This window comes from Oikopleura dioica, chromosome PAR (assembly GCF_907165135.1).
Source record: "Oikopleura dioica chromosome PAR, OKI2018_I68_1.0, whole genome shotgun sequence".
In the NCBI taxonomy this organism is placed as follows: domain Eukaryota; kingdom Metazoa; phylum Chordata; class Appendicularia; order Copelata; family Oikopleuridae; genus Oikopleura; species Oikopleura dioica.
This window is the reverse complement of record NC_137293.1, coordinates 15226205-15252907: the sequence shown is the minus strand read 5'-3', so window position 1 is coordinate 15252907 and position 26703 is coordinate 15226205. Positions and strand designations below refer to the sequence as shown.

Here is a 26703-nt window from a genome sequence, read left to right as displayed (position 1 = left end):
ATGCTGCTACTGCTGACAATGACTTCTTTATATTTTTTTCATTTAGATATGTCTGCTACGGAGTTTGCCAGTACATTCATAGCCGGTGCTCTTGGTGGAGCTGGCTGTGTTGCGTGTGGTCAGCCGTTTGATACAGGTTTTTGCAAGACTGAAATCAACAAAGACTAAAATTTCCTAATTCAGTCAAGACGAAAATGCAGACCTTTCCGGAATTGTATCAGAAAGGAGGTTTTGCTCGGTGCATGGTTTCTATTTACAAAACAGAAGGTCTAAGAGGACTCTACGCAGGATCTGTTGGAGCACTTTTGACAAACTGCGCCGAAAACTCGATTCTCTTCTCAGCCCGCAACTCGACGATTGCAGGAGTCGCGTTTCTCCAGAAAAAGAACAAAAATGATCTGTCAAATGTTGAGATGGCAATTGCTGGCTCCGGCGCAGCGTTTTTCTCGTCAATCGCCGTCTGTCCAACGGAAATGATTAAAAACAGAATGCAAGCAACTGCCGAGCTGCAAAAATCCGGAAAATTCGACTTCCAGGGCCGCATTTCCGTCACATCAACAGTGCGCCAGATTTTATCAGAAGGATATACAGCGCCTTTCCGTGGCTTGGTCGGAACCTGGGGCCGAGAAATGCCTGGATATTTGGTTCTCTTCTACAGCTTCGCTTTTTGCCAAAATCTTATCGCTCAACAAACTAGTCTTTCATCAGGATTCAATGCTGCGCTCAGTGGCGGACTTGCTGGAGGAGCTTACTGGCTATGCATGCTTCCTATCGACGTGGTAAAGTCGAGACAACAAGTTCTGTCTATTGGGTCGAAGGATCCAATACGCTTTGTCGACTGTGTTAAAGACATCAAAAGGTAGGCATCATTTTAGGTTTTTGATATATTATTTCGAATTATCTGTTTGAGCTTGAAGAGTTTGCATTTGGTGAAGGTAGATTTATCGGATTAATTTAGCACATTTTAGATGAACCATTTTAAACGGGTATTGGGCTGGATTCAGTCAATGATTTCATGCATTTGTTTTCATTTAGCTCTATCGTGTTTTCTGCATCCATGACCGCCGTTTTCTTCACTTCTTCTTTTCCACTGATATGTAGTGCGACTCCAAGAAAAACCAAAGCAGAGCCAATAATCTAACGTTTATGTTATGGTCAATCAATTTACGTAATAAGTCTTTTGGTCAGCTTTCATATTTACCTTGAAAACGTCAAATTGGTCATTAAAAATCAGAATCGCGCCAAAAATAGTAACAAGCTTGCGCAACGTCTGGAGAATAGAGGCAGACAAAGTTCCGTAGCTGATAATAATGAAGAATAAAAATATTTGACCGATCCCCTGTAGAATGGCGATTGCAAGCAGTAATTTGAGCATTGACGGATTCGCAAAGACAAAGTTCATTGAATCATTAAACTCTCCGGTCAAATACGATATTGAAAAGCTAACAACCATTCCCACAGAGTTCATAACGAACATCAACTGAATACAATCGGTGAAGTTTGGTTTTTCACCCGATTTGCGGAGTTTTTCTTGAAATGTTGACGTTAGTCCATCACAAAATATCGAAATCAGAAGCATCAGATCGCCAATTAATATCATGCTTTTGCTCTTCCCAAATGTTTCGTTATGCTCGACCTCATCAATCGAGAATCCCAAGATTCCAATGGTTATAAGAATCACGGAAATCCATCTGGTAATTGAATACGACATCGACGTGAAAATAGTAGTGAAGATAATAACAGATATTGGCTTACAAGATTTGCTTAAAACTTTGGCAGGATATGAAACGTATTCTGAAATTTTATTGCTTGTAAAATATTTGAATATTCTCAATTACCCATTGAAATGTTCGTCAGAATGAGGCCAAAGGAGTTAATGAGGCCAGCGAATAAATGATTCCATGATAGTGGACTCGCATCTCTCTTCTTTACCTTCGTTAAAAATTCGATTAGAACAATAGATATGAAGCAGTTTGTGAGGCATGTAATCCAGGTTAAGGTCACCATGAATTTCCATTTTTCTCTTTTGTCTCCAAACTCTCTTTTAACAATGTCTTCTTGAGCGATTCCGTATAAAATGAAAAATACTAGGAATGCAGTTGAGGATAATAAAGCGATGCAGTTGCTCATTTAGTCTGTACTTTTCGTTTATGTGTCTTTAAATAAAATGCTGCGAGACCGACAAAGCTTGAATGTCTATTTGATCATGGAATCGCTCTGAAGCGCGAACACCCCTGGTAGACTATGTTTCTCTATCCTTGAGTTTTTACGACTTTGAATGAAAATTATTCTCCGAAATTAACCCAGATTCTCAGTTAACGATGATTAAGGATATCCGGTCTCCGAGGATTCTACGCCGGCTTAACTCCAATGCTCATTCGTACTATTCCTGCTAATGGTGCCTTATTCTCAATTATTGACGTGACAACTCCACTGATTGAAAGCTTATTTTCTTGATTTAAAAGTAGCAATTAAAAATTCAATTCAATGTACTATCTGCCTTCGCTCGGCATTAATTCACCACTGTCTTCAACGATTCCTTATTCTGTAAATTTCAAAAATATAAACTATTTATTAAATGCATCTGTTGCTCTTGTTAGATCTTTGAAAAAAGCAGACATAATTAGTACTTGGCCTAGCAAGAATTGGCATTTGCAACGTCAAGAGTGATTCCAGCCGCAAAACACGATCGGAAAAACTTCAGTGGTAAACTCAAGTGGTATGATTTTAAACCTGGGAGAGTCTCTCGTCCGACCACTCAACTACCGTCGGTCAGATCAGTTCTAGTTGGATATATTTAGACAGATAAATCGGTACGATGCCACGTGCGAAGACCAGAAAATCAAGTCCACAGCGGCTACGATCTCCATCGCCTGGATTGCGTCTTGTTTCGCAAGTTTATCATCGTGACATTCTTTGGAAACGAGGCGATTTAGTGATGGTGGTTGAAGACAATGAGGAATACGTCGCGCAGATTAGAGCCGTTGTTCTCAGTCGACTTTCAATGCCTGGAGTGATCATTAGATGGCTTTTACCGGGCCCAAAGAAGACATGGGAGGTTAGTCATTTGAATTCTAGCTGAAAAATTCATCGTCATTTTAGATCGGCCCTGACCACGATTTACCGATCGAACTCTCTTGCTTGACAGCTTTAGGGCCACCTCCAAAGTACCTCAAACAACTTGAAGTCCTCGATCTTGACGAACCGCAGTGGCACCAGGTTCGACTTGACACTCCACGCTGAGCTAATGTTTTCACTGTTTTGCACCATTCAAACAAAATATAAAACTCATACTGCCCATTTAAAGCACTCGATGAATGCTCCGTCAGTCGAGCAAATATCGAAGTCGTTACTCATTCATTTTGCCTTCATTGCAGCATTTATCGTGTAGTGATTTGCTGACGGACCGGCTGTAAGGATCTCAGTGAGAGCAAGCATAGGCGCGTGTATATTTTTTCACATTTCAGCAGGAAAGAGTTAGAACAAATCTTCTACGTAAGTGACTTAAACGTTCCCTATCGGTTGTTCGGAGTTTCAGAGGATTCAAAAAGAGTTCTCTGAGATTTAGCGAAGACGAGGGACCGCAGTGAATCCCTAGATTTCTCGGGGACTTGCGTAATTTTCCCTTTCATCAGAGGACTAATGAAACAAACATTACTGCATTGCATCTCAAACAAACTGGCTAACTCACGAAAAGTTTGAGAGAACACTTCATTCATGAACGAGAGAGCGGCGAATTGGGTGAACAATCAGGACTTTGACAACGCATCAATGTCGAGTGAACACACAAAATGGGCGTCAAACTCGGATTTTACATCTGTATCGAAGATGAACAAGTAAGCATGTTTTTTTTCATTTGAGCTGATCTCTCTTTTATATAAATTTTTATTGGTCTTTTGAATTGAATTCACTTCAAACGCTCATTCTAAACTTGACCGCGGTAAGGCGATTCTTGAGGTCCATTTTGGGATTTAACTTGTCATTTTTTCCCTTCCCGTGTGAGCGTATTCAATCAAAATATGCCTTCCTAACCGATAATCATGAGAAAACCTGTCCGTAAAACTTCATCTAGCAATCAACGAGGGAACAACCAGAGAAAGCCCAATCAGTCCAAGAACAACAACCAACACGGAAACAAGAATCAAAACAACCAAAATCGCCAGAATAATCAAAATCGCCAAAACAACAACAAGCAATCGCAGGTTGATCAGACTGAAATGATGGCGAAGATGATGCAAGGAATGATGTCGGGAATGATGCAGGGTGTGATGCAGTCTCAGGTCCAGCAACAACAGCAACAAGCCCCTCAAGTTCTCAACGTGAATGTTAACCAGAGCCAGGGTCGACCAAAGGGACCGCCTAAATCCAACCACCAAAACTCGAAGCCAAACAACCAGCAGAACAACCAGCAAAAGAAGCAAAATAACAACTCCAAGCCACCACAGAAGCAAAACTTCCAGCTGAACAATCTCAAGAACAACAATCAGAAAAACAACAATACTCATCACAAGCCGCAACAAAAGAGCATCAACCAGCCACCCAAAAGCGGAAAATCCAACAGGTAAATACTGCTTGCTTGAAATTTATTCAGTTAGTCTATATTTGTTCCGCCATTCACATCTCAAATTTTTAGCTCCAGCGGCTACAACTCGAAGCCCCAGTCGAACAACAGCAAGGGAGGAAACAACAATGGGAACAAAAACTACCAGAAAAATCAAGGAGGATGCAGCACTCACAAAGGCTCGAAGAATTTTGCAGGACCTGTAAATAACAACGGGCCTGTCAATGCTGGAAAAGTTACCATTGTTCACCACCATCATTATAAAGGGGATAAAAAATAAAGAAAGGAAATCCGTCTTAGTTGTTTTTTTTGCAGAAAAACTTATTGAAGATGCAGGTTCGTTAGCAAATCTTTGTATGAGTGAGGCTTTTCCCTTTTATGAGGTCAAGATCAAAATATTTACCTCGTCCAAAAGGAAAATGGCTAGAGCCTCTAACCAAGAGGAGTAGGAAAGATGGCTTCACAATCGTAAAATGAGCGACAATGACGAAAGCATAAAATTTTCTTACATTTTACTTGAGAATTTGATCGAATGTAATCATTCAGCAAGAAGTGCTTTAGAGTCCGAAACGCGACGTAGAATCAATTCTAGCGAAAGAAGATTACCTGATTCACAGTCAATGACAGCTTATAAGGAGTACTATCAGAGAACGTATGCAGAGATTTGTGAAACCCAGGCACAGACTCTTGGTGTTTTCAGCAAAATTCTCAAAGGGAATGCTCAAAATTATGCAATTATCTTTTCGAGTAGATCTAATTGAGCCTTTTTAAAGACGATAAATTCTACGAAAATCAAGATTTGCGGGTTGAGCAGAAGAACATCATTCAGAACTGCTTTGACTCTCTCAGATACTCAGCTCCATTTTTCAAATGTGGATCAAGGTAATTATTTTGAATGTCTTGCAAAAATATCCAGAAGTGTTCGTGTCCCGATTGATGAATAAAGAAACTCATAAAAACAAGCCTTGTTACGGGAATCCATCATTATCTGTATAATTACTGTAATAAATACTCATTCGAAATATTGCTGAGTCTTCAAAAGTTCAAGAATTTCCGTGTCAACCCCATCTAATTAAAGGTCGGCCGATTTTTAAATTCAGGAAATGCAGGTGTAAGCAGCACGTTCTGCGCTCATGCTCCGCTCAGCTCTAAATTGGTGGCGCTGTGAGCAATAATCAGCCGTCACGCACACATTAATTTATCAATATCAATATCAGTGTAATTTTTCCTCCATTAGCGAAGTTTAGCACTCATCATGTATAAAATATTTATTTTCTTGAGCATTCTGCGTCCTTGTATAGAAGCTGAAGAAACACAGGCACTGAGCTTGCAACAGAGAAGTGAAATATCTGCAAGATTGGACAGGCTTCTTTCGGCAAAGAAATTGACTTCAAGAAGATATGCTCAGGATAGTGTTAGAGAAACTAATTACCAGTAGCGCTGAACAGATGCTTTCCCGCGTTCTCTTCCTTGATTTCGATGGTTCTCTAGCGCTTTGAGAGTTTGAGTTCTTGTTTAATTCTGCTTTTGATAATAACCGAGACACTCTTCTTAAATTCTACTCGTATGGCTGTTACTGCTTGAATCTTGGCGATAGGCCACTTACGGGCATTCTTGCTGGATTTAAACCGACCGACTTGATAGACAAGTAATGCTTCATTGAGAGATTCATTTATTTTACTGGAAAGGACTTGTTTTCAGTGGACAAAATGCAATCGTTGCGTTTTGAACGATTATGGACCGACATGTCTTGCTGAAATCACCAAATACTCCTACAAAGTTGATCGAAGAACGGGAGAAATAACTTGCCTTGGTTTGAAGATTTTTAAAAATGAATATCCAATATTGCGTTTAGATCCGTATTTCGAAGCACCAGCCGACAATCCATCCTGGGTTGAAGGATATGGACCAGGCGAAGTCCCCGGCTGTCGACGAGCTGTTTGCGAATGCGACAAGGCGCAAGTCAACAAGCTCAAGAAGGGTACTTTAACCTAGATACAGTAGAATTTCCTGTATACAAGTTAAGTACTCCTGTAAGAATGACAATTTGCTGATCACTGCGTACAACGAGACCTATCACCATTTTTACGGCGGCTGGAGGTTTGACAAGTGCGAAAAAGTGAAGCCAAAATGCAAGGAGCGAGGAGGATGTGACACTGGCTGCTGTGGAGAATTTCCTCAACGATTTCCATTCGACAGAAATATTCGACAGGTAAATCATCCTTCTCATGAGCTTAGTTCATCGTTGATTTCAGTGTTGTAACGGAGACATCAAAGGCTTAGCCTACCAGTGTCCGACTGAGGATAAAGATGCGGGCAAGTTCGACGACAACATCGGCCGCAAACGACGTGAAAGCGGCGCTACGAGTCGACCGCCGAACCGACTCGTCAAAGAAAACTACAAGTCGGCCGACGTTGAAATTGCAACGCTGGCGCCGGACGATGGCAACGTTGACTACGATCTAAATAGCGACTTTTCATCATATGATTACTGACATTTTATATTTTTATAAAACATTTGTACATAACTTGTATTATTTATACTTTGTTGAAGAGAAATAAATACATGCTCATTCAAATCATCATATTTTTTCATTATCATCTTCGAGAAAAAATGCCTTGAATAAATAAGATGTCAAAAACCGTCTTTGAAACAAATCGGTAATAGTGTAAAATTGCCGACGATTCCAGTTGTCAAATTGCTTCAAGTGCTTCAGAAGATTGTTGGCTTAAAAAGATCGCCTGAAATCGCTGTTTTTCACGGTCAATAATGAACGAAACTTGAAGATAAAGTACATGGCTCAAATTAAGAGCGAGTAGCGCTGGAAAATGATAGTGACTGACAGTTACGATCAATAAATATCTCATCGCCGATGCGCCGATTTCTTTCCTTGAATCTACCTGAGATGATTTCCACATTCCGAAATCTCCATATATTACCATTACACATTTTGTAAAATTGTTATGCTTGTGGTGAAAAGCGTAACTATCGATTTTATTCGTTTCGATTTAGACACCCTGGCGATCGAAATTCGTCAGCTCACGATTTTTTATCATAAGCTAGAGGCATCAAGAGATATTAAAAAAGGTAAAAACTCCTTGTTTTCCGGCCAAATCTTCGGCTGAGCAGTTTGCTCAATCCCCGTTTGTTGCGGTTATTCATGTGGGCTCGAGTCGCTGAGCTAGACGAAATAAAAGTTGACTGATTGAAAAAGTTTGCTCCGCTAAACAACGGACAATAAAATAATTACTAAAATAGCATTTTTTTATTGTTGATTACTTTATGTGAGGTGCTCTGAGCTGCACCTGTTAACTGGACCTTACGCTAGAGCCGTTAAAGTCGCCCAAGAGAAGAATTTCTTTACGTAAGTTTATCTGCCCAGAATGTATCGTGTCTTTGGCGCCTTATGTTTTTGCACCAGATGATTAGTTTAATATTCATACCATCTCCAGCCCAGGCAGAACCTCAAAATGAAAGGCCGTTGTTTAGTTGTAAAAACACCGTAACTTTATTTGTGAGAAATTGTTATTATCTATTATAGCGTTCGGTGTTTAGCTCATTCGTCAAGATAGTATGTCCGGCGGTGGTGTAGGGTTGATTCAGATAGGAGTCGACTCGAGTCGTCAATTTTAAAAATTTTCAACAATTGACGCCTCAAATCGTTTTTCAACCACCCGGTTGGCTCAAAGTAAACGAGCCGGGAATCATCAGAGCGCTGCTTGTAGAGAAAATTGGCCGTTTTGTTTGAACATAAGGGCGTCAAGCTCTTCTAAACGAGGTACAGAAACCTAGTCATAAAAATGATGATTTAGATATTAAAGAAATTTATGAAGCACACATTTCTCATTATTCAATTTTATGCCACCTCCGGCTTAGGCCTTTCACAAATGTCTTTTTCTGGAACCATTTTTTGATCTATGATTTTAAGTCAATTGTTCGGTCCCATTCTTAGTTTTCCGAGTCTCGGACCCCGAGAATCCACAGGCCCGACTTTGGCAATTATAGAATTTAGTGCCAAGTTTCCTGTAGAGAAAATTAGCAACCTTGTCCGGCTAAACAAGACTTAATCTCGGATTAAGATCAAAGGAGCACGGAAGACGATACCGACGTTGGCCCCGAGGCTCTTTCATCGGCTAAGGAAAGGCTGATTTCCTCAACAATCGAGACATCCTTGACGAAGCGGATCCTGAATGAAACAACCAAAATAAACATCAACCTCTATTTCAAAAACGAGAAAGTCTGAAATCGAGACAACATGACACATTGGAAAATTATTGAAGGAATGGTCCACACTACTCTGAAAACTTTATCAAAGAGAAAAACAGTGAAATAACCACTTGAAAGAATCGGCAAGGGCGATAAGAAGATATTGTACTCCGATTGGAACTCTTTGGTTTTTCGTTAATTTCGTCTTTCGCCATTTGGTAGCTGTAAATGGAATTGCCAAAAATGTCTATTCTGATGGGCTCAAAGAGTTTACGGTCGGTCTCCTACGTAGTCAATTTATTAATAGACTCATAGTGTGATACAAGAATGCCGGGCTGTGAAAACGTCTGCCATAATTTATTCCTCCCTATAGGTAAAAATTGTCCGTAAGAACTTCTCGTCATGATGTGTTTAAGTTCTGGACAGATTTTGGAATATAGAATTCATATTTATCTGCTCGCCAACCATATTCTTTGGTGCATATGCTGCGTAAGTTGTTTCTTTAGAAATTTGTCTCTTTATGTTTTGCTAGTTTCACAAACACAAGGCTGACAGCTGCAATTGGAAAGAAAGGAAAACCTGAAGACATGGACGACAAAGAATATGCGATCAACCTGAAGAGTCAATTTGGAGCCAAGCAAAAGGTAGACAAGCTATGATCAATAAATAAGAATCATCGAATTCAGAAAAGTTATTTTGATGGCAAAGATTACAAGGAAGACAGTTATTACTGGACGCGAGAAGAAAGAATTTGTTACATTTTCCACCTCATTATTCGGCTGATACTAGAATTACTGTTTATCGCATTCGCATATTGGATTCAGGAAAGGCTTAAACTGCCAAAGTTTGAAACGCGTTCCGCAGAATCAAAGCCCGCAAAAAGGTGCAACAAACTCAAAAAACAAATTTTTGGGATGTTTGGGAAGTTCCCGAGCGATTCGTCTGCGAGCATGCAAGTAAAGCCGATGATCCTAAACTATCGCCATGCTGGGCAGATGAAACTGTAACGTGTTGGATCGCTAGACCTCGAGAAAAGTCTCTTGCTGTCAAGGTAAGCTTTGATACTCTCATACTTTTCTACAATCTCAATCTTCAAGTACATGTTCGGAATTCAACTCGTCTCTATCTTCCTAACAGTAGCGGAGCTCTTATTTGAAGCAACAAAAAGAGTATCTCGAATGTGTCAAAGACATCCCCCTCAGCCAAACTATGGGTAAGAATTTTTTTATGAATCAACAGCATATCAACCTCTCGCTAGATATCCACCGAAAGAACCGGGTCTTGCAACAGCTCCTCTAACGCCTCTAACATTGCCATCAAAACCAGCAAATCCAATGAGTGAGGAACTGTATCTCATTCCGCCGCCTGAAAAAGACGCCAAGAATGAGTAACAAGTCGATACGGAACTGACCCTTCTTTCCTGCCATAAATAATTTTATTCTAAGAAGCCCTGCTTTCTTTCTGTTCAGCTATTCTACTTTGACACCGGATTTTCTAATTATTGTGATATTTTTTTCTAATCCAGCATAAAACCTGTTCAAGCGACTGGTTCAAGACAATAAATGTTCAACGATCAAGCCATTTTGAAGCCATTCACAATTTTATTCTATCAGTTTTGTCGGAGCTGGAACTGTCGCAGTATTGATAAGTATCGATGTTTAAGATTTCCGTCATATCGCGTAGAAGTTTGAATTTGTTTTTCACTTCTGGAATTTGGAACCACACGGATTTGTGCCACTCGTCGTGAGTGAAACGATTCTCGTTGTAGTTGTAATATTGCTTCATCATGCGCACCCACTCTTCGGGACTAAACATTAGAAGTTAGAATCTTCCTTGATTTCAAGTCGAATTCTTACGATTGAGCTTGCATGACTTCAAGCTTCAGGATCATTTGAGGAGGAAGAAAAGGACTATGGGCTCCATTCGGGAAGACATGTTGTCTGAGTGACAATAAAGTACCAAACGTCACAGCTTAAATATATTAAAGCGAAAGATTAAAAGGAGTAATACGTACCGAAAGCGATTTCAGAAGTATTTTCGTTTGTTGGAGCGAGAAGAGTGAAGTAGAAGTAGAGCAGCCAGGCGTACTCCAAACTGTCGTCGTTGCCGTCTTTGTCAAGATAGAGCCTGCTCCAGACAGTGTCAAGTTCTTGCCTGAATTGTTCGAATTGAGCTTTGTTGCGCTCAATTTTCGCGGTAGCAACTAAAAGTTTGTTAAGGGGCGGGTCGACGAGAATCGGAATTTTTAAACCAATTTTCCCGAAAAACCCGATTCTGTAAACATATTTTGACTTATCAGGTGAGAACAGAAGGGTATTTAGAAGACAGCGGCAACGAGTTTCACGAGTTTTTGCAGGAATTTCGTGCACTTCATTACCAAATGTGGCATAAAAAAAATAGCGAAAAAATCGCAAAATTGCCAAAATTGCGATTTGGGGTCCACTTTGAGACACGATTACGCCCATTTTTTCTGGACAAAATTTTTTCTAGTTTTCGCCGCTGTATTTTTCAAACCCTTTCCTACTCACCTGACCAATCAGAATTTTTCATTCAAAGCTAGTTTTTCCGGAATTTTGGTTGAAAAAATCCCGATTCTCGTCGACCTCCCCCTTAACACTTAATTTTGTAGAAGCATCAACCTGTTCTGTAGTAACTCTTTGAGGCGGCATCGACGAAGCCCTGAAAGTTCCCGTGGAATAATGAACAGATCCAGCGAGAAGGGGGATCATCACCTTCTCGCCTGGTTCAACTGCTCTTGCAACCAAATCTGACATATTGTCGGCGCCAGTTTTCCCAAGAAGATCGGGCTTTGCCGCTTTGCAATATTTGAAGAAGAATTCGTGATATTTTTGGTACTGGTATGGTATCGCAGTCCCGACTTGGTGATAGAGAACTTCAGGCGGAATGCCAGTGATCTTTCCCGTGTAAAGATCGTCGATCCAAAAAGAAGGCTCATTCAGATCAACCATTCGAATCCATTTATTTGCTACTGCCGCAGCTTCTTTCCAACTAAGCTGCATTGCGCTTACTTTTTGACTATCTCTGTCTTCGTTTTTGAAGCGCTGGAAGATTTCGATGGCTGCAAGACCGATTGCCATTTCTTTTCGCGGATTTTCAAGATCAGTAATTGAACGATGATGCTGTCCGATCTTCAATGCCAGACAGGCGAGTTTCTTCTTTCCCTCGTCCATATTTTCCCACGGCGTTGTTTCAACATCAAGCGTATTAGAAAGACCTTTCCCATCATTGAACTCTGGGATATCGTTTATAAGCCAGTTTTCGTTCGCCAACCAAGACAGGGTAAATTTTCGAGGAAGCTCATTTTCCGGATAAGTTCCAAGGTGCGCTTTATCTGCAGCCATCGAAAGGTAACGAGCCCATTCTCGAATATAAAACGAGCGAATTTGTCCATTTGTGGGCGTTTGACCGGGCAAAGGATAATTCCGCAGAACTAGTTAACGAGGTCAATATCAATCGTAACGAACAAAAATACCTCTGGTAGTTAACTCTTTAATGCCGTCGTAAAACTTGCCACTATTCACCAGACAGAGACCTTTATAAACTTCACACTTGATATTCCAAGGTTCAACTTTTGTGCATTTTGGAACCAGCGACTCGCCTGTTGAGGCCGCCCTGCATCAAAGTACAACTCTCCTTTTGCTATTATAGATTCTGCGCTTTTGTAATCCAAACTTAAATACAGAAGTAAGTACAGGGCTATAATCGAAAAGGTCTCTTTGGAACCTTAGAGCTTCGTTGAGAGATTTCAGCGCCTTGTCGAACTGGCCTGTTTCTTTGAAGAGCTGGGCTTGGAGGCGGAGTACGTCGGGTTGATCAGCGCGCACTTCTAGAGCAGAACCGATTGCGTGGAGAGCAGCACCAAGATGCCCTTCGTGATAGAGCGAAAGAGCGTAGTAGTAGTAGAGTTCTGGGGTCGGATCGGTATCGACAGCAAGTTTGAAGTCTTTTATTGCTTCGTCGAAGTTATTATCGAGAAAGTGAAGGGTTCCACGAACGCGCAAGCATTCTGTATTTCTAAAATCATGGGTAAGCGAAGGTTTCACACGCTTCCATACTTGGGGTCGTTGTTAATCGCTTTGTTGATGGGATAAAGTGCCTCGCTATATCGACCCATCATAATCAAAAGTTCAGACATTCGAAGACCAGGTTCAAAATCACCACCGTCTAAGCGCTCCATCGTAGCATAAACGTCAAGAGCTGCTTCGTAGTAACGCCCATCTTTTGGAGCAAGAGCAGCGGCGACACGTCCTTTTGTCCAAAGAGCTCCGCGATATTCTACTCGGAAATCTTTCTTCGTTTCTTTGAGTGTTGGTTAATATAAACATTTTGATGATTTTCCATACCAATTTGCTGGATGAGTAAATTTACTTTCGCGAAGCTCTGTTTAAGACAATGTTCATTAGCCAGAACGAGCGATTCAGCGATGACGAGACTGTGCTTATTCAGATCCATGTTGTAAGGAATATATCCATTTTTATGAAACTCGCGGGCACAGGATTCGAGATTTTCCGGCGCCATGTCGGATAGAATCTCACAATAGTCGGGATCATTGCAGTCAATGCCTTTTATTTCGCAGCAGTGGTTACTGCGCACGGCTAGAGATGCCGAAACGTAGGTGAGGAAGAACGATAGTAACATCCCATCTGAAAAAGTTGAACTTGAATAAGGTCAGAGGGAATCTTTAATACAGATAGTTGAACTGTAGATTGAAGCATTGCGGTTGGAGAGAAGACATTCGAAAATGATAGGGATCACTATTATTGCACAAAACCAATTTTAAACTCGCGGCAGGTAATAAAAGTAAAAACGAAGAGTAACTTCGTAACTTGGTCTAGTCGTCAGGATACAGCGCGTCAACTGCCGGTCTTGGCATAAATCTGCTACCAGCAACATCATACGCGTCCATGTAGTCTTCGATTCTTTTATTTCTCTCCACTAGGAACTCGAACAACTGCTGTGAATTTGTCATCTTTGTGTTGCCTGAAATGTGATCAATATTTTTACGAGTGGATGGGAGCCGTACCACTAATCAATTTGATGTTTTCTTCCATGACATATCGTGAGTCACCCGAGCTGGTGAGCACCGCGTAAAACGGTTGTTTGCACTTTTCTTTCCAGCTAAATTTAATTACAAAGGAAAGTTTTGGAGAGTTTCTCGTTACTTTGATCCAAGCATTTGTTGCTGCCATGTTGGTGGCGCTCTGCAGGTCTCATCCCAGCCGACAATTACGCCATAATAGCCCAGATTCTTGTGTTGGAAAGTTTGCCCCACTCGATATCGAATCAGTTGTTTTCTCTCTCTCACTCTCGTGGAATGCGCATAGTATCCCATATTCTGACCAAGATATGAAATGACTTCATGTGCTGGTGTTTCCCCCTCTGAAATTCCCCTTAAAATTTTGTTCAAAGAGGATTATAAACAACCTTTACTAAAGCTCTTCTTTGCGTTTTTGATCTTTTTCTGTTTCTCCTCCAACTCATCGGCCAGCTTGTCAATGTAATCTTGAAACTCTGCGAAGCGCTTTTCCCATTTTGATGGATCTAGCCATGTTTTGGCAAAATGCGTCGCGCCCGTGACGAGTTGTAGCGATTGCATGTTCCGTTGATTCACCGCAACGCCATAATTTTCCGACATAAGATATTGTAGTGGGATCGCTTCGAATTGAGGGTCTTTCAGTTTTTGAGAAATTTTCTTATAAATTCTTTCAAAACAAGGAAAATTCATCAAATTTGACGAAGAAAGGTCTGAAAAATGAAAAACCCTTTCCTAATAAAATCAGCATAAAAACTCCAGCTCCCATTCTTTCACGATTCTCCTCCCCATTAACTTCATCTTGCAAATTGAATCGCCGATTGTTCATGCTCTAAAAAGTCTCGACTCAGGCAGACATCATACTCTTGGAACGCCTTTTTTCCAGCACTTTGCAAGTCAGGGCCACGTGGCTTAACTAAGGCGCGCTTCGGCTCTTTGCTTTTTGAGTGACTTTATTTTCAAAATGGCAGGTTATTACGATAAATTATAACTGAACTGGAACAAAGCTCATCCAATGTTCAACAGTTTTTCTCGTTCATTTATCAGCTTGAAGCTTTAGCTAATCTTCTTCGATGCAGGCATTTTTGACATCCAACCTGAATTTCCGTTTAGTAATAATTTTGATTGAAGTTGTCACTTTTGCGCAAGGCCATGTAGTCCTTTACTTTGTCAATCGATCCAGTAAGATTGTCTTCGGGCTCCCATGAGTTGTCTTCGTCTGTAAAACCCTCCCATTTCACCAGAAAGAGTCTACCTGCTTCAGTCATGCGCGAAGCAATGATTGAGTGCACCTAGTTTTTCATTTATTGAAGACAAGTTCGAAAATAGAATGAACCTCATAAGTTTGGTCGTCATCCGAGTCAGTCGACAGCGGCTTAACTTCAGCAACAGCCGCACTTCCACTCGTACCAACATTCAATTCCCCGTTTTCAGCCTTTTTCTTCCGCCCCATTCTGAAAATCAAATCTCTCCTTTTCAAATCTGAAAGATCGAATTGTTCACAAAATAAGAATTACGCAGCTTGAGTTTCCGCAGCTTCTCGCATAGCTAGCTCCGTTTTATACTCTTGAAGCGCTCTGGCATAAAGAATATTTTCACGCTCGGCTACTGCCCGTTGATTTCTTCCTTCTCGATCTATTATTTTCCCAGTTAGAATTTCACAGCGCAAGAAATTTACCTGTAGCAACGTCCCACGCATTCTCCGTCAAAATCACAAACAAGGGGATGAAAATGATAAAGCGAAAGGCGTTGGAATATAAAAACTTCTGCATTGTCGGCTTTTGCAAGTGCTTTTCAGCGCGATAGTCTTCAATGGTCAAAGTTGGCGATTTCTCGTCCGCTTCGATTTTTGCTTCCAAGAGTTTATCGTAAATATCTACATAAATTTTGATTCAACAAAGAACGCAAGTAAAGTGAACCTCTAAGCTCATTCAGGGCAATAGTAGGGGTTTCTGTAGCCGTATCGGGGTGAATTTCTCTAACACGAGCGAGGTACAATTCTCTCAACTCTTCTGGCGTCGTTTTCGGCGACGAGCCTAAAATCGTATGCATCTCTGCCGTCGTCCACACCCTCTGAGTTCCTTCAGAGAGCAATCTTGGCGAAAACCGAACTCGATTTATCAAAGTAAAACGCATTCTATAATCGCGCATTTTTATATCAGAATCGTTCTTTCCATTCATTCAAATTTTTGCAACCTGCAAGTAAAAAACGAGTGACTGCTGTTTGTATTATTTGGACGAAAAATCATTAGCGACAGATTAAATCGCTAATAACTTTTCGTAAAAGGTGATTTTGCTTTTAAAATTTATTGAACAAAAAGTGGCAGCGAAAATAAGGAAATAATAATGGACTACCAGATTGAAGTTTTAGCCAATGTGATAGTGAAGCGAAGAGTAGTTAATTATGGACAGGAGAGCTTCTCATCTTTTCAGAGTCTTGCGGATGAGCTGCATGCGTTGCTTGTGCGCCTCGCCGGTGCTCTTTCGATTTTTGGAATCCTCGACTGTGAAGCCTGGGATTTGCATTTGCCAGTTTTTGTACAAAGCTAATTTTACGTCTTGAACATCTGAAAATCGGCATTAGAAGAAGTTCGATTGTTTATTATTGAACCTAGTGTAGTGCAGCGTCTATGCTTGGCCAAAGTGCACGATCCGGAAACGACGTTTTCGACGAAGTCTTCTGCCAGGCGATGGAGCAGCTCCATGACGTCGTCTTCCAGGATTGAGTTTTGCTCAACGTCGCGTGCGAGCGCCTGCATCTTTGATTTGGGCATTAGCTTGGTGGTTTCCTCGCTGTTGACGATTGATTGTCCTTTGATTATTCGCGTACTTTTATTTAGCTAGGGAATGGTGCGAACCTTGTGAAGTATAGGGGCGTTGAATCGGGCGGCTCATCGGGTAGTTCGGGCGCACGATTCGGACCATTTGGCCGCCTGGCTGCACTAGCCGCGCGTTTGTCGGATTCGTCATGTACACCATTTGTGTCGGCCCAGTGCTAGGAGTTGTCATCGACGTAACCGGCTGCACATTGCGGATTGTCGTGTTCACCTGATTATTTAATCAACACATGCATGGAAAGAGTGATCTTTAGTACCTGATTTTGTGAAACGTACTGAATATTACCCTGCGACACTTGTGGATTCGGATTCGAATGATTCGGCTGCGACATGCTGAACAAAAAGGAACATTGTTAACAATCGAATTGATTCTTTTTTTTTGTTTGTTTTGCAACAGTTTATTTCTAATAGGTTTCATCACCATTCGTTTATGATAAAAAGGCTGCTTGATTTACAAGTGGACGTCGTAAAGGTATTAAAGTCATGGAGAGGGTAAGGTAAGTTGAATAGGAGTTGAAATCAATGACGAAAATAATGAAAGGAATAGACGTCGAAGGAAGGTTATATAGGAGAAAAGTAACTTTTTTGGTGATTTTCCCGATCTTTGCTGGCTTAAACGCACCGACCAGCGTTAGAAGAGGGATAAAGGACAGTAGTTCCTCGCAGCGAGTTCTGCTCCGACAGATTTCTCCGATCGAGCAGCAGCTGGAAGATGATTTTAATACAAAATTTACAAAAGAGAGCCTCGCAGGTGCTAATATTAAAGTAGCAAGAATTTAACCAAAATTTTATCTTTCCCCAGGGTCCCACAAGTTTACAAAGCGAGGGTGGTAGTGTGTCGGAGTCCGCTTTTTCTTACACCTCATTTGCTATTTGTAACGGTAGCGTAACTTAATACAGTAGTATTGCCATACTACTGTATGCGTACAAATAGCAGTAGATGTAAAGCAAAAATGGACTGAAATTTACAGCCGACAATTGAAATGAGAATTACTGAAGAAAATGGGTTATTGGAATAAAACTTATTATTGAATAATAAGTTTTATCAATAACTTGCCAATCTCGTCAGTTATACAAAAGGCCGAATAGGAGGCTCTTTCCTATTGCTAATTAGGGGTCTTTGTTAAGTGCTATTAAGTGATGCCGACGATTTTCAATATGTTACAGTTAAGTATATATAAGCGAAAATCCGACGGCCAGAATTTACAGGAAACATTACAGTATGTGTAGGAGACGCTAAAGTCGTGCTAGTATTGTTCAGAGAGAAATGTTCAAAGAATTATACGCGAGGTCGTTGGTGGGCGCATTCGAGTTTTGTCGACTTTAATTAATTGATAGTGATTTATACATTTGGGCAGTTCTTTTCAGTTATTGGCAGTAATGTCCTGGCAGATAATTTGTAAGTGTGAAATTTACATTGTGCTGTTTCCTGTCTTAGTTAAGTAAATGCGGCAAAAAGACATTTCTTGTCGAGTTAAACTTCAACTGCGAAATTAAAATGAACAAGGAAGATCCTTAGTTGCCAGGAGTTTGATAAGGAGTATACTGAATGTATGTAGGTGTAACCAGGGTTGCCCAAACGGATAGGAATCCGATCGGAAATCCGATTCCGATCGGATCGGATCGGTAATCGGTCGGACGAGGCAACGAAAATTTGGTCTTGTCCGATCGGTAAAATCGGTTTCGATCGGTAAAATCGGATCCGATAATCCGATCGGAAAATAGGTAAAAAAGTCGGGTCCATTCATTCAAAAACCACTAATATATACTTATAAAAAGTAATATTTCTGTAAATTCACCAATTTTTAGGCATTTTTATCTCAAAAAGAACTTAATTACGTCTTTGATCCCCGGGCCCGGCAAACTGCGACCAAAACCTCCATCACGGGTAATCATCACGTTGACTGAGAATCTCAATCATTGGGACATCTCAAAACTACCATTGGTTATTTCTGCGAAGGCTATTTGAAAAGTTATGAACTTAGGTTGCTGATCCAAGCCAGCGAAAACTCAATATTATCTCTGAATAGTATCTATAAATAAAACCTTGGTCACAGTGATTTAGTGTTAGATTGAGAATGTCAACCATTGAGATGGTTATTTTTGCGAAAGCCATTTGTTGCTTCGTTTCTTGGAAACTCTAGCGCCTAGGCGGCTATTATGAAAGCTCTTTCAGGACCCTTAAAGGTTTTGTACACATGTTGCCGATCCACGCCCCCGAAAACCCAAAATTATCCATAAATTTTCATAGAAATAAGACGTTAAATGGTTAGAGGGGCGTTTTTAGCGAAAGAACTTGATATTTTCGAGTTTTTTCTTCATACTCAATAGTTTAAATTGAAATTTTAACTTGAAAATTTTCGAATATTTTTCCGATCGGAAAATTGTCCGATCGGACTTGAACTTTAATCGGAATCCGAAAAATCGGATCGGAAATCGGTCGGATCGGACGAGGTTCGAATCGGATCGGATCGGAATCGGATCGCCGAGACCAAGATTTTTTGTCCGATTGGGCAACCCTGGTGTAACTGTGAAATTAAAAGCGATAAAGGTGAAAAGATAGAAAAAGCCTGGCGGTGCGTGCCTAAACGTGTCGGGTGATACTGATATTGACTACAGGTATTCGTAAGTAAGGATTTGTAAGAAGTTGCTTTAAAAAATGTAAATACTGTTTTTTTTTCAAAATGAATTTTAAGCAAATGTCATATTTAAAAATATGGAAGAGTATGATATTTAAACACAGCGATATAGATTCGACATGAATTATTTATTCCGACCATGGAAGGGATTGGCGGGATTGCCTGTTTTTGGCGCGATTTTAAATTGCACTAAAGAAGGAATCAATCCGATGGGTTTTATATACTTTGTAGAAACAAGATTGGTAAATAACAAAAATATGAATAAAATAAAACAGAAACAGAAAGGGTGTCGTTTCCTCGGTGAAATTTTGCAGGACAGCGTGTGAGGTGGCTGCCAGCTGATTCAATTCTACAAGTTTACAAAGGGTCGGGAAATGGGACCATATCCCGGATGGGACAGAGAAGTTCGCTGTCCAGCAAATCGAGAGGAAACTGCACCCCCTTTTAGAGTACAAATAGCAGACTACTATAGATTCATAGTTGATATGCATGGATATAATATATGTATCGTATATATCAAGAGATTAGAAAAAGAGATTTAGATCAGTATAGCAATACAGTAATCGAACTGTGCATTGCTTGAAAAGAACGTCAAGAGTTCGATAATGAGCGATATATGAATTGATCCGCCAAAACGGATTGAAAGGAAAGAGATTAACCGTTTGGTGTTTTATGGTCAGTTCTGGACTTTCTCGGCTATCTGATAAATACAAGTTGAAATGACATTTCGGTAGTATATAAAAGAACGTCGATTATCAGGGTTGGAATAACGTTTTAGTACTTTATAGAACTAGTGTAAATTTAAGTGACAAAAAATATACAACAGTGATGTTTTCAAGGGAGATTGGGTCGGATACGTAGTTCGTTTTTGAATTCCTTACGTGGCCAGCGGTAAGAAGATTACTAGCGGTAAATGACCATATGTATAATGGTATGTACAATTTACATTCGGAATGAATTCAAAAGTTGTATATTTTCGCGCAGGACGGGCATTGCTTGTCGACTACCAGGGAGCTGTTAGTTCATCCCATTCATGTTCTTCATGTTTTGCTCGTTGACGAGCTTGTCCAACTTGGTGATGATGTGCTTGCCGTACGTGTATCGCTTCAGGTTATTGATGTGAGGCTTCATTTGGCTATTGAATGTTAGATATGGATCAAAGTTGGTCTTATTTACCTGATAAGTTTGCGTTTTTGTGGCATATCGGCAATGTCAAGCATTTTCTGGACGACATAGTTGGCGTATTGGTCCTTCATCATCGTAAACAACGCCTCGCTAGAGCCGCACACTTCATCAATCATCAACGCTCTAGTCGTTCTTGAGCTTGATGTGACGCACTTCTCGATGACATTTGAAGCAAATTTGTGCTGCGCCAGCTGAACCACTCGTCCTCGCATCTCTGACGTGATCTTCGTCTTGTCGTCTACGCGGCCATGTTCAAGAATGTGCTGGACAACGTAGTTTCCATACTGATCCATCGTTAGTTGCTCCGTTTGTGGATGAATTTCATCCAGAATCTGAGCGGTTTGATCCTGATCACAGTGCTCCAAAATCCTTTGGATAACTCTGCAGCCATAAGGGTGGGTGCTCAACTGGTAGACTTGACCAGCGAACGCGTCGACAATGAAATTTAGATGCTCAGGAGGAACACACTCAATCACTTTTTGCACGACGTGGTTACCATTTTGATCTTTCACGCACTAAACACTCTCAAAACAAGAAAATTCCTTGCACTTTACCTTGAGAACATGGCCTTCAAGCTCCTTTACAATTTCGATCTGATGTTCCGGTAGATGCGAAAACGCTTCTAATCCCTTCTGAATAACTCTGCAGCCATACATTTGCAACGATAGCTGCAGAACATGTCCTTTTATCGAGTTGAGGAGCTGCACGCGCTGCTCGACGGAGCCGAATTCCAAGAATTTTTGGATTACATAATTGCCAAACACATCGATTATCAAGTTATAGGAAGAGGAAAGGATTTCATTGAAAACGAGCTCGCGATCAGCTGGTGTGCACCGTTCTAGCTTCTGCTGAATGAAGCGCGAGCCATGCTGGTCCTGAGAAAACTCAACCATGTGGTTGACCAAGTCGCGAAGCTGTGGATTGGGCAGTTTATTGTTTCGGAAGTCTTCAAGTAGCTTGGAGCGATCAGACATTGATTCGAACGAGATCCGCGAGGAGCTTTGGAATGCACCAAGTCCAAAGTTGCCAGCTAAAGGAAAGTTTTAACGCCAAGTTCTAGCTTATCTTACCAAGTGCACCATTTGCGTTCATACCAAGACTTGAGGCTGACGAGTTGAATGATGTGTTTCGACCAAATGAAGGGCCAAGAAGACCGTTGTTTCCCATTCCTGGCGGGGAAACAGTGCCCAGAGCGTTGTTGAGACCCTGAAGAGGGTTCATTCCCTGATAATTGCCGGGCGTACGCAGCGGTTGACCAAGGATGTTCTTGTAGTCAGAGGCGAGGGAGTCGCGGCGCGTGAGTGCTCCACCAAGATCGTTGGTGAATGCACCGAGACCGCTCATCGGATTGTACAGTCCTTCAAAAGACGTAATTACATGTCTTTTCTGTTGAAAGCTTACCTCCAGCACCCATAAGCGCTTGATTTTGCAGTGCTTGCGTCTGCATGAGAGCTTGTGCGCGCAGCTTTTCATTGTATCTTGCTAGCAGATCGTCATCGCCTGAACCTAGACCACTTCTACCCGCGTCCAGGAGGTTGTTTTGGCCGGCAAGACCACTGAGTTGATTGCCAAGGTTCGGGAATCCCTGTGGAACTTGCATTTGCGGAAGGCTCATGCCTCCTTGAAGACCGGCTGCATTCTAGAATTGCTTTTGAGCGGATGTTTTCTTTCCTTTTGTCTTACCGGATAAGTGAACTGCTGCTGCAAAAGTTGTTGCTGCATCTGAAGACTGGCCATTTGCTGCGCTAGAGCCATCTGATTTACACTCAATGGATCGTTCATCCCATTCTGTAGCATCTGCTGCTGTTGAAGAAGCTGCAGAGTAGGGTCAGCGACGCTGAGAGGTGTCGAAATCATCGGCGTACTCGTTAGAGTGGATGGAAGTGGATTCTGATTATCGGCAAATTTATCGTCAGAACCTAAATTCTTTTAGGAAATGGGTAGGGGATTTTTTATTACCAGAGATCTGATTAAGACTTGTATTCCAAGCGGCAGCTAGGTCTGGATTGAGTCTCCCCTCTCCAAGTGCCCCAATCTGACCGCCCGGCGTGGCCCAGGGTCCAGTGGACGTTGTTGGCTGATCTGTTGCCCAAGCACTGCCGCCTGGCGCGATTGCCGATGGGTCGACAGAAGGAGCAGGCCAGTGCTCCCGTCCACCTATCGACAATCGTGGCGTATTGTTCATGCCAACAGGCGCCGATGGTCCTGTTCCGTCATTACTGCTCCAGATGCCTGCCGCTCCTCCTCCCGGAGTCTCTTCGTTCTCATCCTAAATTAGCATTCATAAATTTTCATTTTTACTAATTCTTTTTCTACCTGGAGTGTGGTTGATGCAAGCTGCTGCGTTAGTCCTTGAAGCGGACCACTCACCATGGTGACCAATTTTTATTTACAATCCGATTGTGTTCACCGATATATTTACAAATAGGCCATGTTTTGGCACAGTCTAAATTTACAATTTAAGTTGGCTGCTCTTTCTCGCCTGCAGGCAGTGATCTGAGTGTATTTTATCAGTCCTGAACAAAAAGAATTAACCTAAAAATATGTCTTCACTGAAGAGCCATTTCGGCCATCTTCATAACAGAAGCTTCGGATTTGGCACCGCCAATGAAACCGTTTGCGTGCACAAATGTACAGTCGGATAATCCGGTGAGCTCATTTAGAGCTTGATCGCGCACTCCAAGCCAGGCTTCGGGCAGTGTCTTTCGGTTTTTGAAGCTACCCTCTGATTCTGATACGCACTGGATTCGCCAGTCCTCGGGCTTGCTTTGATAAACTACGTAAAGAATTTGACCTTCGATCTTCATTTCTTTGGACAGGTCATTTTTGCCAGACAATCATTTCTTCCCAATTTTGTTAAATTTCTCTTTCCTTTTTCGCTGTTCTCAGGGTGAAATAAACAATGACCCGTTTCCTTTCTCCATCTCAAACAAGTGTGACTTCCAGGGGAGTCCTCCCTTGGGGAATTTCAACAATCTCCCCTCGGGGTCGTGCTTTTTACGCTCTTCTATCGCTTCCTTGACGATCGCCCGCGCAGGCATCCACGACTTGACGTACCCGTCCAGCGCGTCGCGCAACTCGCCCTCTACTATTTGCATCGCCTTCTCTATTGAAGAGATATTTGATTTAAAAGGGATGAAATCAAAATATTTGACAAACCGAAGCCCGCGCGCTCCGCCGCTGGCGACTGTTTCCCGGTGTTGCAATTTTTATTCTCAATTTATCAAACTGAACTTTAAGTTCGAAAATTTTTCGTTCAAAATTGTTTGTTCATAAAAAATAATTGAGCAACACTTTCCTGATCTTCATTCCATCTAGGGTTGCATCGCCCGACCCGGGCACTAACGGTAGAAGTAATGTGGTACCGCGGTTCCCCGTCAAATTGATTCACACCATTGTCAATGCCGTCGTACTCTTCAACGAATTTGGCGTACATCTAAAACGATAAGGATAGAGATAGGAAATTCTGCTCTACAATCCTCAACCGGTGTAAATATTTACTCTCGTTAAGATCGGGGAGCATAAATGAAACTCGCATAAGGCAAATCACGTTTTATGACCTGTTGTTTTTGTCCTCAATCGACGACGGGCTGTATTTGCCCCAAAAATAAGGAATAAAACTATCACCTCGACTATTGAGCTTTCGCTTCTCACCTTTTCGTACAAAACGGCCATATCTTGCGATTCTTTCGGGATCCCAGTGATGGCGCTTATCACAGCCTTTCCGTAGTAAGCATAGACGAGGCCGGCGGAACTGAGCTTTGTTTCGTAGTCGAGAATCTTCAACGACTTCATTGTTTCGGTGAATTCTCGTTGATGGTGATCGAATCGTTGTCTTTCGGGGTCAAATACTGCTCCGACGTCGACGACGATGTCGCAGGGCTCGAGATCGGCTGGGTTACGACTACGGACGATTTCGGCATCCTTGTACTCTGGCAATTGACGCTAGAATTCAACAATTAATATCTCCCATTGCTTCTTGATTTCTCACCAATAAAACACAAGCTAAAACTTCATCAGCGTGAAAATGACCGTTGTGCGTTCCTATCTTCTTCTGTACCATTCTTGAAAGTCTCCTTAGAATCATTCTTACAAAACCTTTGCAATCCAACTGTTGGGCTGTTGTCTATTCAGGTCTTTTACAAAAGAAGAAAAAACGGATGGAACTAGATGAAGGAAAAAATAGTAAATTTGACATGCTAAGATCGAAAATAAATTTTATAACTGTTGAGTAACTGTATTTTCAGATCTTTGGGATTTGATAAGGTAAGATAGGGAAAAAGGCATGCTTGGATAGGCTGCCGTCATGAGGAATTTATAGTATTGAGATCAGTTTAGTACATAAAACTCTAGGTCATTAGCATAAATAAACAGCAAAGAAAATAAAAAAACAGGTCATTTAAACTGTATATTCTCGCAAAGGCACGTTTCTACACATGTTACTTGTTGCAGGTATTTGAAAATACGAACTTAATCTCAAGAAATAAAAGAAATTATCTGTATATTTTTCTTGGTGAAAATAATTTTTACACGGGAGGAGAGTGTGTGTGTTTTTGGTTCGCACAGAGATAGGATTGGAAAGCAGCGCCAAATCATTGTCAGCAGCAATTGCCAAGGCTTTTGCCCAGGGGCGATGGCGATCCGGGATCAGAGAGGATCTTCACCGATTTGCTGCCGTCCGCCCTTTGCGCCGATTCTTTCGACTCATGCTTCGTTTTCACGCGTCGGGCCATTCGGTAAAATGCCTCGCGAACGTTCTCCCCGCTCATCGCTGAGCATTCGATAAAATCGATACCGTGGTGCACCGCCAGCAGCTGCCCTTGCTCCTCGCTGATAACGCGCTTATCTTCCTGGTCACACTGAAAATAGACTTTAGGGACCCTGAAAGCAACCTCTTTTTAAAAGAGCCTGATATCCTTTTAAATCGGATTCATCAATAAACATCTGGAAATCGTGAAAGTACGGATTGATTTTATGATCAAAGATTAGTCTGTAATAAAACTCTGACTTTCTCATTGAAGATCTCATTAAATTCTTGATCAACAGTCACTGATTTTAACTGCCTTCCGGTTAACGATTAACTATACCAATCATTGATCATTTTTAACAACCAGATGATGGATGTGTTCTTTTTTCTACCTTGTTTGCAACAAGAAGCTGCTCAACACCTTCAGCTGCATGTTCTTCAATGTTCTTGAGCCAATTCGTTATATTGTCAAAAGTCTTCTTTGATGTGACATCGTACACCAAGAGGATGCCCATTGCTCCTCGGTAATAAGCAGTAGTGATTGTTCGGAATCGTTCCTGTCCAGCAGTGTCCCAAACTTGCAGCTTTATCCTCTTTAAAATTGCAAATGAAAATTTTCAATCCACTTTACAGCCTCAATAAAGATAAACGTACCTTCCCGTCAATTTCAACCGTTTGAATTTTGAAATCAATCCCGATGGTGGAAATGAATGTCGGATTGAACGAGTTCTCTGCGAAACGGAATAGTAAGCAGGTCTTCCCGACGCCAGAATCGCCAATTAGCAACAGTTTGAAGAGATAGTCGTATGCTTTCTGGGCGGCGACTGATGTTGGCTGAAGATTACTTTCAAGATGAGAATGATGATGGAAAACAACAGTTTCGTGGAATCTGTTTGAATCAAGGTCGATATTTCTGGCAATTTGGAGAAATCTGTCTATTCCTCGATCATAAAAGCCGTCCGAAATTACCAGAAATCTCAGAGAAATATGGATCACCAGAACTATGAAAGGATAAGCACGAAGAAAAGAGCAAGAAAATCACCTCGAAAACACCACAACTCACACTTGTTAGTACGTACAATTTCTTTCTTGTTGCTTACCGTGGAACTTCCTGCCGCGGCTGACATTCTCGAGTCTTTCAATCGCTACCTTTCTTGTTTTTTCTAAATTCGGAGAATTGACTTTTTGTGTTTCTGATGGCGGAATGAAACAACAAGGGGGCAACAATGCGTGACGACGCACTTTGGCGCTATTTTTATCGCCGCGAGATGCCTTTTGTGGTGATTTTTTAACATTTCAGGTCAGCTGTGGGAGTCATCCATCACAGCGGGAGGCAGAATAATCCCCATCCCTTTTGCTCAAACAGTAAATCAGGCCTCCCACACACCGTAACCGTTGATTGCTGGCGGCAAGGTTGGACTCAAAATAAATATACTCAGCCAGAAAAGGCATGTTTGGAATCCTGCGTGACCCA

At 41.5% G+C, this 26703-nt stretch overlaps 12 protein-coding genes across 14 annotated transcripts; 4 read left to right on the top strand and 8 right to left on the bottom strand.

Annotated features, from left to right (window-relative positions):
- The first annotated feature begins 41 nt into the window (after positions 1-41).
- On the top strand, positions 42-2636 carry LOC145704305 (mitochondrial ornithine transporter 1-like). The gene is made up of 3 exons (XM_081781757.1): positions 42-136; positions 184-859; positions 2331-2636. Exons 1-3 carry the CDS (start codon positions 49-51, stop codon positions 2455-2457), a joined length of 891 nt encoding a protein of 296 aa, XP_081637883.1. The 5' UTR covers positions 42-48; the 3' UTR covers positions 2458-2636.
- On the bottom strand, positions 584-2130 carry LOC145702196 (solute carrier family 35 member B1-like). The gene is made up of 3 exons (XM_081779407.1): positions 1839-2130; positions 1202-1794; positions 584-1137 (listed from the first exon to the last, which is right to left on the bottom strand). Exons 1-3 carry the CDS (start codon positions 2128-2130, stop codon positions 979-981), a joined length of 1044 nt encoding a protein of 347 aa, XP_081635533.1. The 3' UTR covers positions 584-978.
- Positions 2637-2761: 125 nt separating the features above from the next.
- Positions 2762-3294, top strand: LOC145704306 (GATA zinc finger domain-containing protein 1-like). The gene is made up of 2 exons (XM_081781758.1): positions 2762-3058; positions 3103-3294. The coding sequence occupies exons 1-2, from the start codon at positions 2819-2821 to the stop codon at positions 3241-3243; spliced, it is 381 nt and encodes a 126-aa protein (XP_081637884.1). The 5' UTR covers positions 2762-2818; the 3' UTR covers positions 3244-3294.
- Positions 3295-3704: 410 nt separating this feature from the next.
- On the top strand, positions 3705-4846 carry LOC145703774 (uncharacterized). Its single transcript, XM_081781160.1, has 3 exons — positions 3705-3836; positions 4073-4561; positions 4634-4846. Exons 1-3 carry the CDS (start codon positions 3718-3720, stop codon positions 4839-4841), a joined length of 816 nt encoding a protein of 271 aa, XP_081637286.1. The 5' UTR covers positions 3705-3717; the 3' UTR covers positions 4842-4846.
- A 4063-nt stretch (positions 4847-8909) lies between these two features.
- On the top strand, positions 8910-10287 carry LOC145704191 (gap junction Cx32.7 protein-like). The gene is made up of 7 exons (XM_081781631.1): positions 8910-9043; positions 9084-9141; positions 9185-9257; positions 9301-9412; positions 9455-9819; positions 9866-9981; positions 10027-10287. The coding sequence occupies exons 2-5, from the start codon at positions 9096-9098 to the stop codon at positions 9773-9775; spliced, it is 552 nt and encodes a 183-aa protein (XP_081637757.1). The 5' UTR covers positions 8910-9043; positions 9084-9095; the 3' UTR covers positions 9776-9819; positions 9866-9981; positions 10027-10287.
- Positions 10288-10361: 74 nt separating this feature from the next.
- Positions 10362-13458, bottom strand: LOC145702083 (tetratricopeptide repeat protein 13-like). The gene is made up of 8 exons (XM_081779294.1): positions 13133-13458; positions 12845-13088; positions 12513-12803; positions 12262-12401; positions 11408-12219; positions 10783-10951; positions 10625-10739; positions 10362-10575 (listed from the first exon to the last, which is right to left on the bottom strand). Exons 1-8 carry the CDS (start codon positions 13425-13427, stop codon positions 10362-10364), a joined length of 2280 nt encoding a protein of 759 aa, XP_081635420.1. The 5' UTR covers positions 13428-13458.
- LOC145702166 (uncharacterized) lies at positions 13458-14706 on the bottom strand. The gene is made up of 5 exons (XM_081779373.1): positions 14570-14706; positions 14214-14457; positions 13952-14168; positions 13813-13907; positions 13458-13769 (listed from the first exon to the last, which is right to left on the bottom strand). The coding sequence occupies exons 1-5, from the start codon at positions 14648-14650 to the stop codon at positions 13621-13623; spliced, it is 786 nt and encodes a 261-aa protein (XP_081635499.1). The 5' UTR covers positions 14651-14706; the 3' UTR covers positions 13458-13620.
- Positions 14707-14739: 33 nt separating this feature from the next.
- On the bottom strand, positions 14740-15958 carry LOC145702167 (heterochromatin protein 1-like). Of its 2 annotated transcripts, XM_081779375.1 has the most exons (5): positions 15741-15958; positions 15500-15697; positions 15158-15456; positions 14960-15113; positions 14740-14918 (listed from the first exon to the last, which is right to left on the bottom strand). In XM_081779375.1, the coding sequence occupies exons 3-5, from the start codon at positions 15272-15274 to the stop codon at positions 14878-14880; spliced, it is 312 nt and encodes a 103-aa protein (XP_081635501.1). In that variant the 5' UTR covers positions 15275-15456; positions 15500-15697; positions 15741-15958; the 3' UTR covers positions 14740-14877. The 2 variants fall into 2 exon arrangements, with proteins under 2 accessions (XP_081635501.1, XP_081635500.1); XM_081779374.1 differs by lacking the exons at positions 14740-14918; positions 14960-15113 and having other exon boundaries at positions 15303-15456.
- A 157-nt stretch (positions 15959-16115) lies between these two features.
- On the bottom strand, positions 16116-17036 carry LOC145705163 (transcription initiation factor TFIID subunit 12-like). The gene is made up of 4 exons (XM_081782619.1): positions 16916-17036; positions 16680-16869; positions 16433-16633; positions 16116-16388 (listed from the first exon to the last, which is right to left on the bottom strand). The coding sequence occupies exons 1-4, from the start codon at positions 16988-16990 to the stop codon at positions 16243-16245; spliced, it is 612 nt and encodes a 203-aa protein (XP_081638745.1). The 5' UTR covers positions 16991-17036; the 3' UTR covers positions 16116-16242.
- On the bottom strand, positions 17028-22938 carry LOC145705149 (uncharacterized). 2 transcript variants are annotated; one of them, XM_081782604.1, is made up of 8 exons: positions 22799-22938; positions 22442-22751; positions 22166-22401; positions 21884-22121; positions 21553-21840; positions 21037-21512; positions 20474-20997; positions 17028-20432 (listed from the first exon to the last, which is right to left on the bottom strand). In XM_081782604.1, exons 1-8 carry the CDS (start codon positions 22853-22855, stop codon positions 20315-20317), a joined length of 2247 nt encoding a protein of 748 aa, XP_081638730.1. In that variant the 5' UTR covers positions 22856-22938; the 3' UTR covers positions 17028-20314. The 2 variants fall into 2 exon arrangements, with proteins under 2 accessions (XP_081638730.1, XP_081638731.1); XM_081782605.1 differs by having other exon boundaries at positions 21577-21840.
- Positions 22939-22987: 49 nt separating this feature from the next.
- LOC145705171 (MYG1 exonuclease-like) lies at positions 22988-24576 on the bottom strand. The gene is made up of 7 exons (XM_081782627.1): positions 24474-24576; positions 24137-24427; positions 23784-23918; positions 23642-23672; positions 23390-23588; positions 23318-23325; positions 22988-23276 (listed from the first exon to the last, which is right to left on the bottom strand). The coding sequence occupies exons 1-7, from the start codon at positions 24567-24569 to the stop codon at positions 23032-23034; spliced, it is 1005 nt and encodes a 334-aa protein (XP_081638753.1). The 5' UTR covers positions 24570-24576; the 3' UTR covers positions 22988-23031.
- Positions 24577-24578: 2 nt separating this feature from the next.
- Positions 24579-26576, bottom strand: LOC145705162 (ras-related protein Rab-8A-like). Its single transcript, XM_081782618.1, has 4 exons — positions 26330-26576; positions 25884-26063; positions 25622-25822; positions 24579-25341 (listed from the first exon to the last, which is right to left on the bottom strand). The coding sequence occupies exons 1-4, from the start codon at positions 26354-26356 to the stop codon at positions 25081-25083; spliced, it is 669 nt and encodes a 222-aa protein (XP_081638744.1). The 5' UTR covers positions 26357-26576; the 3' UTR covers positions 24579-25080.
- Positions 26577-26703: the final 127 nt, after the last annotated feature.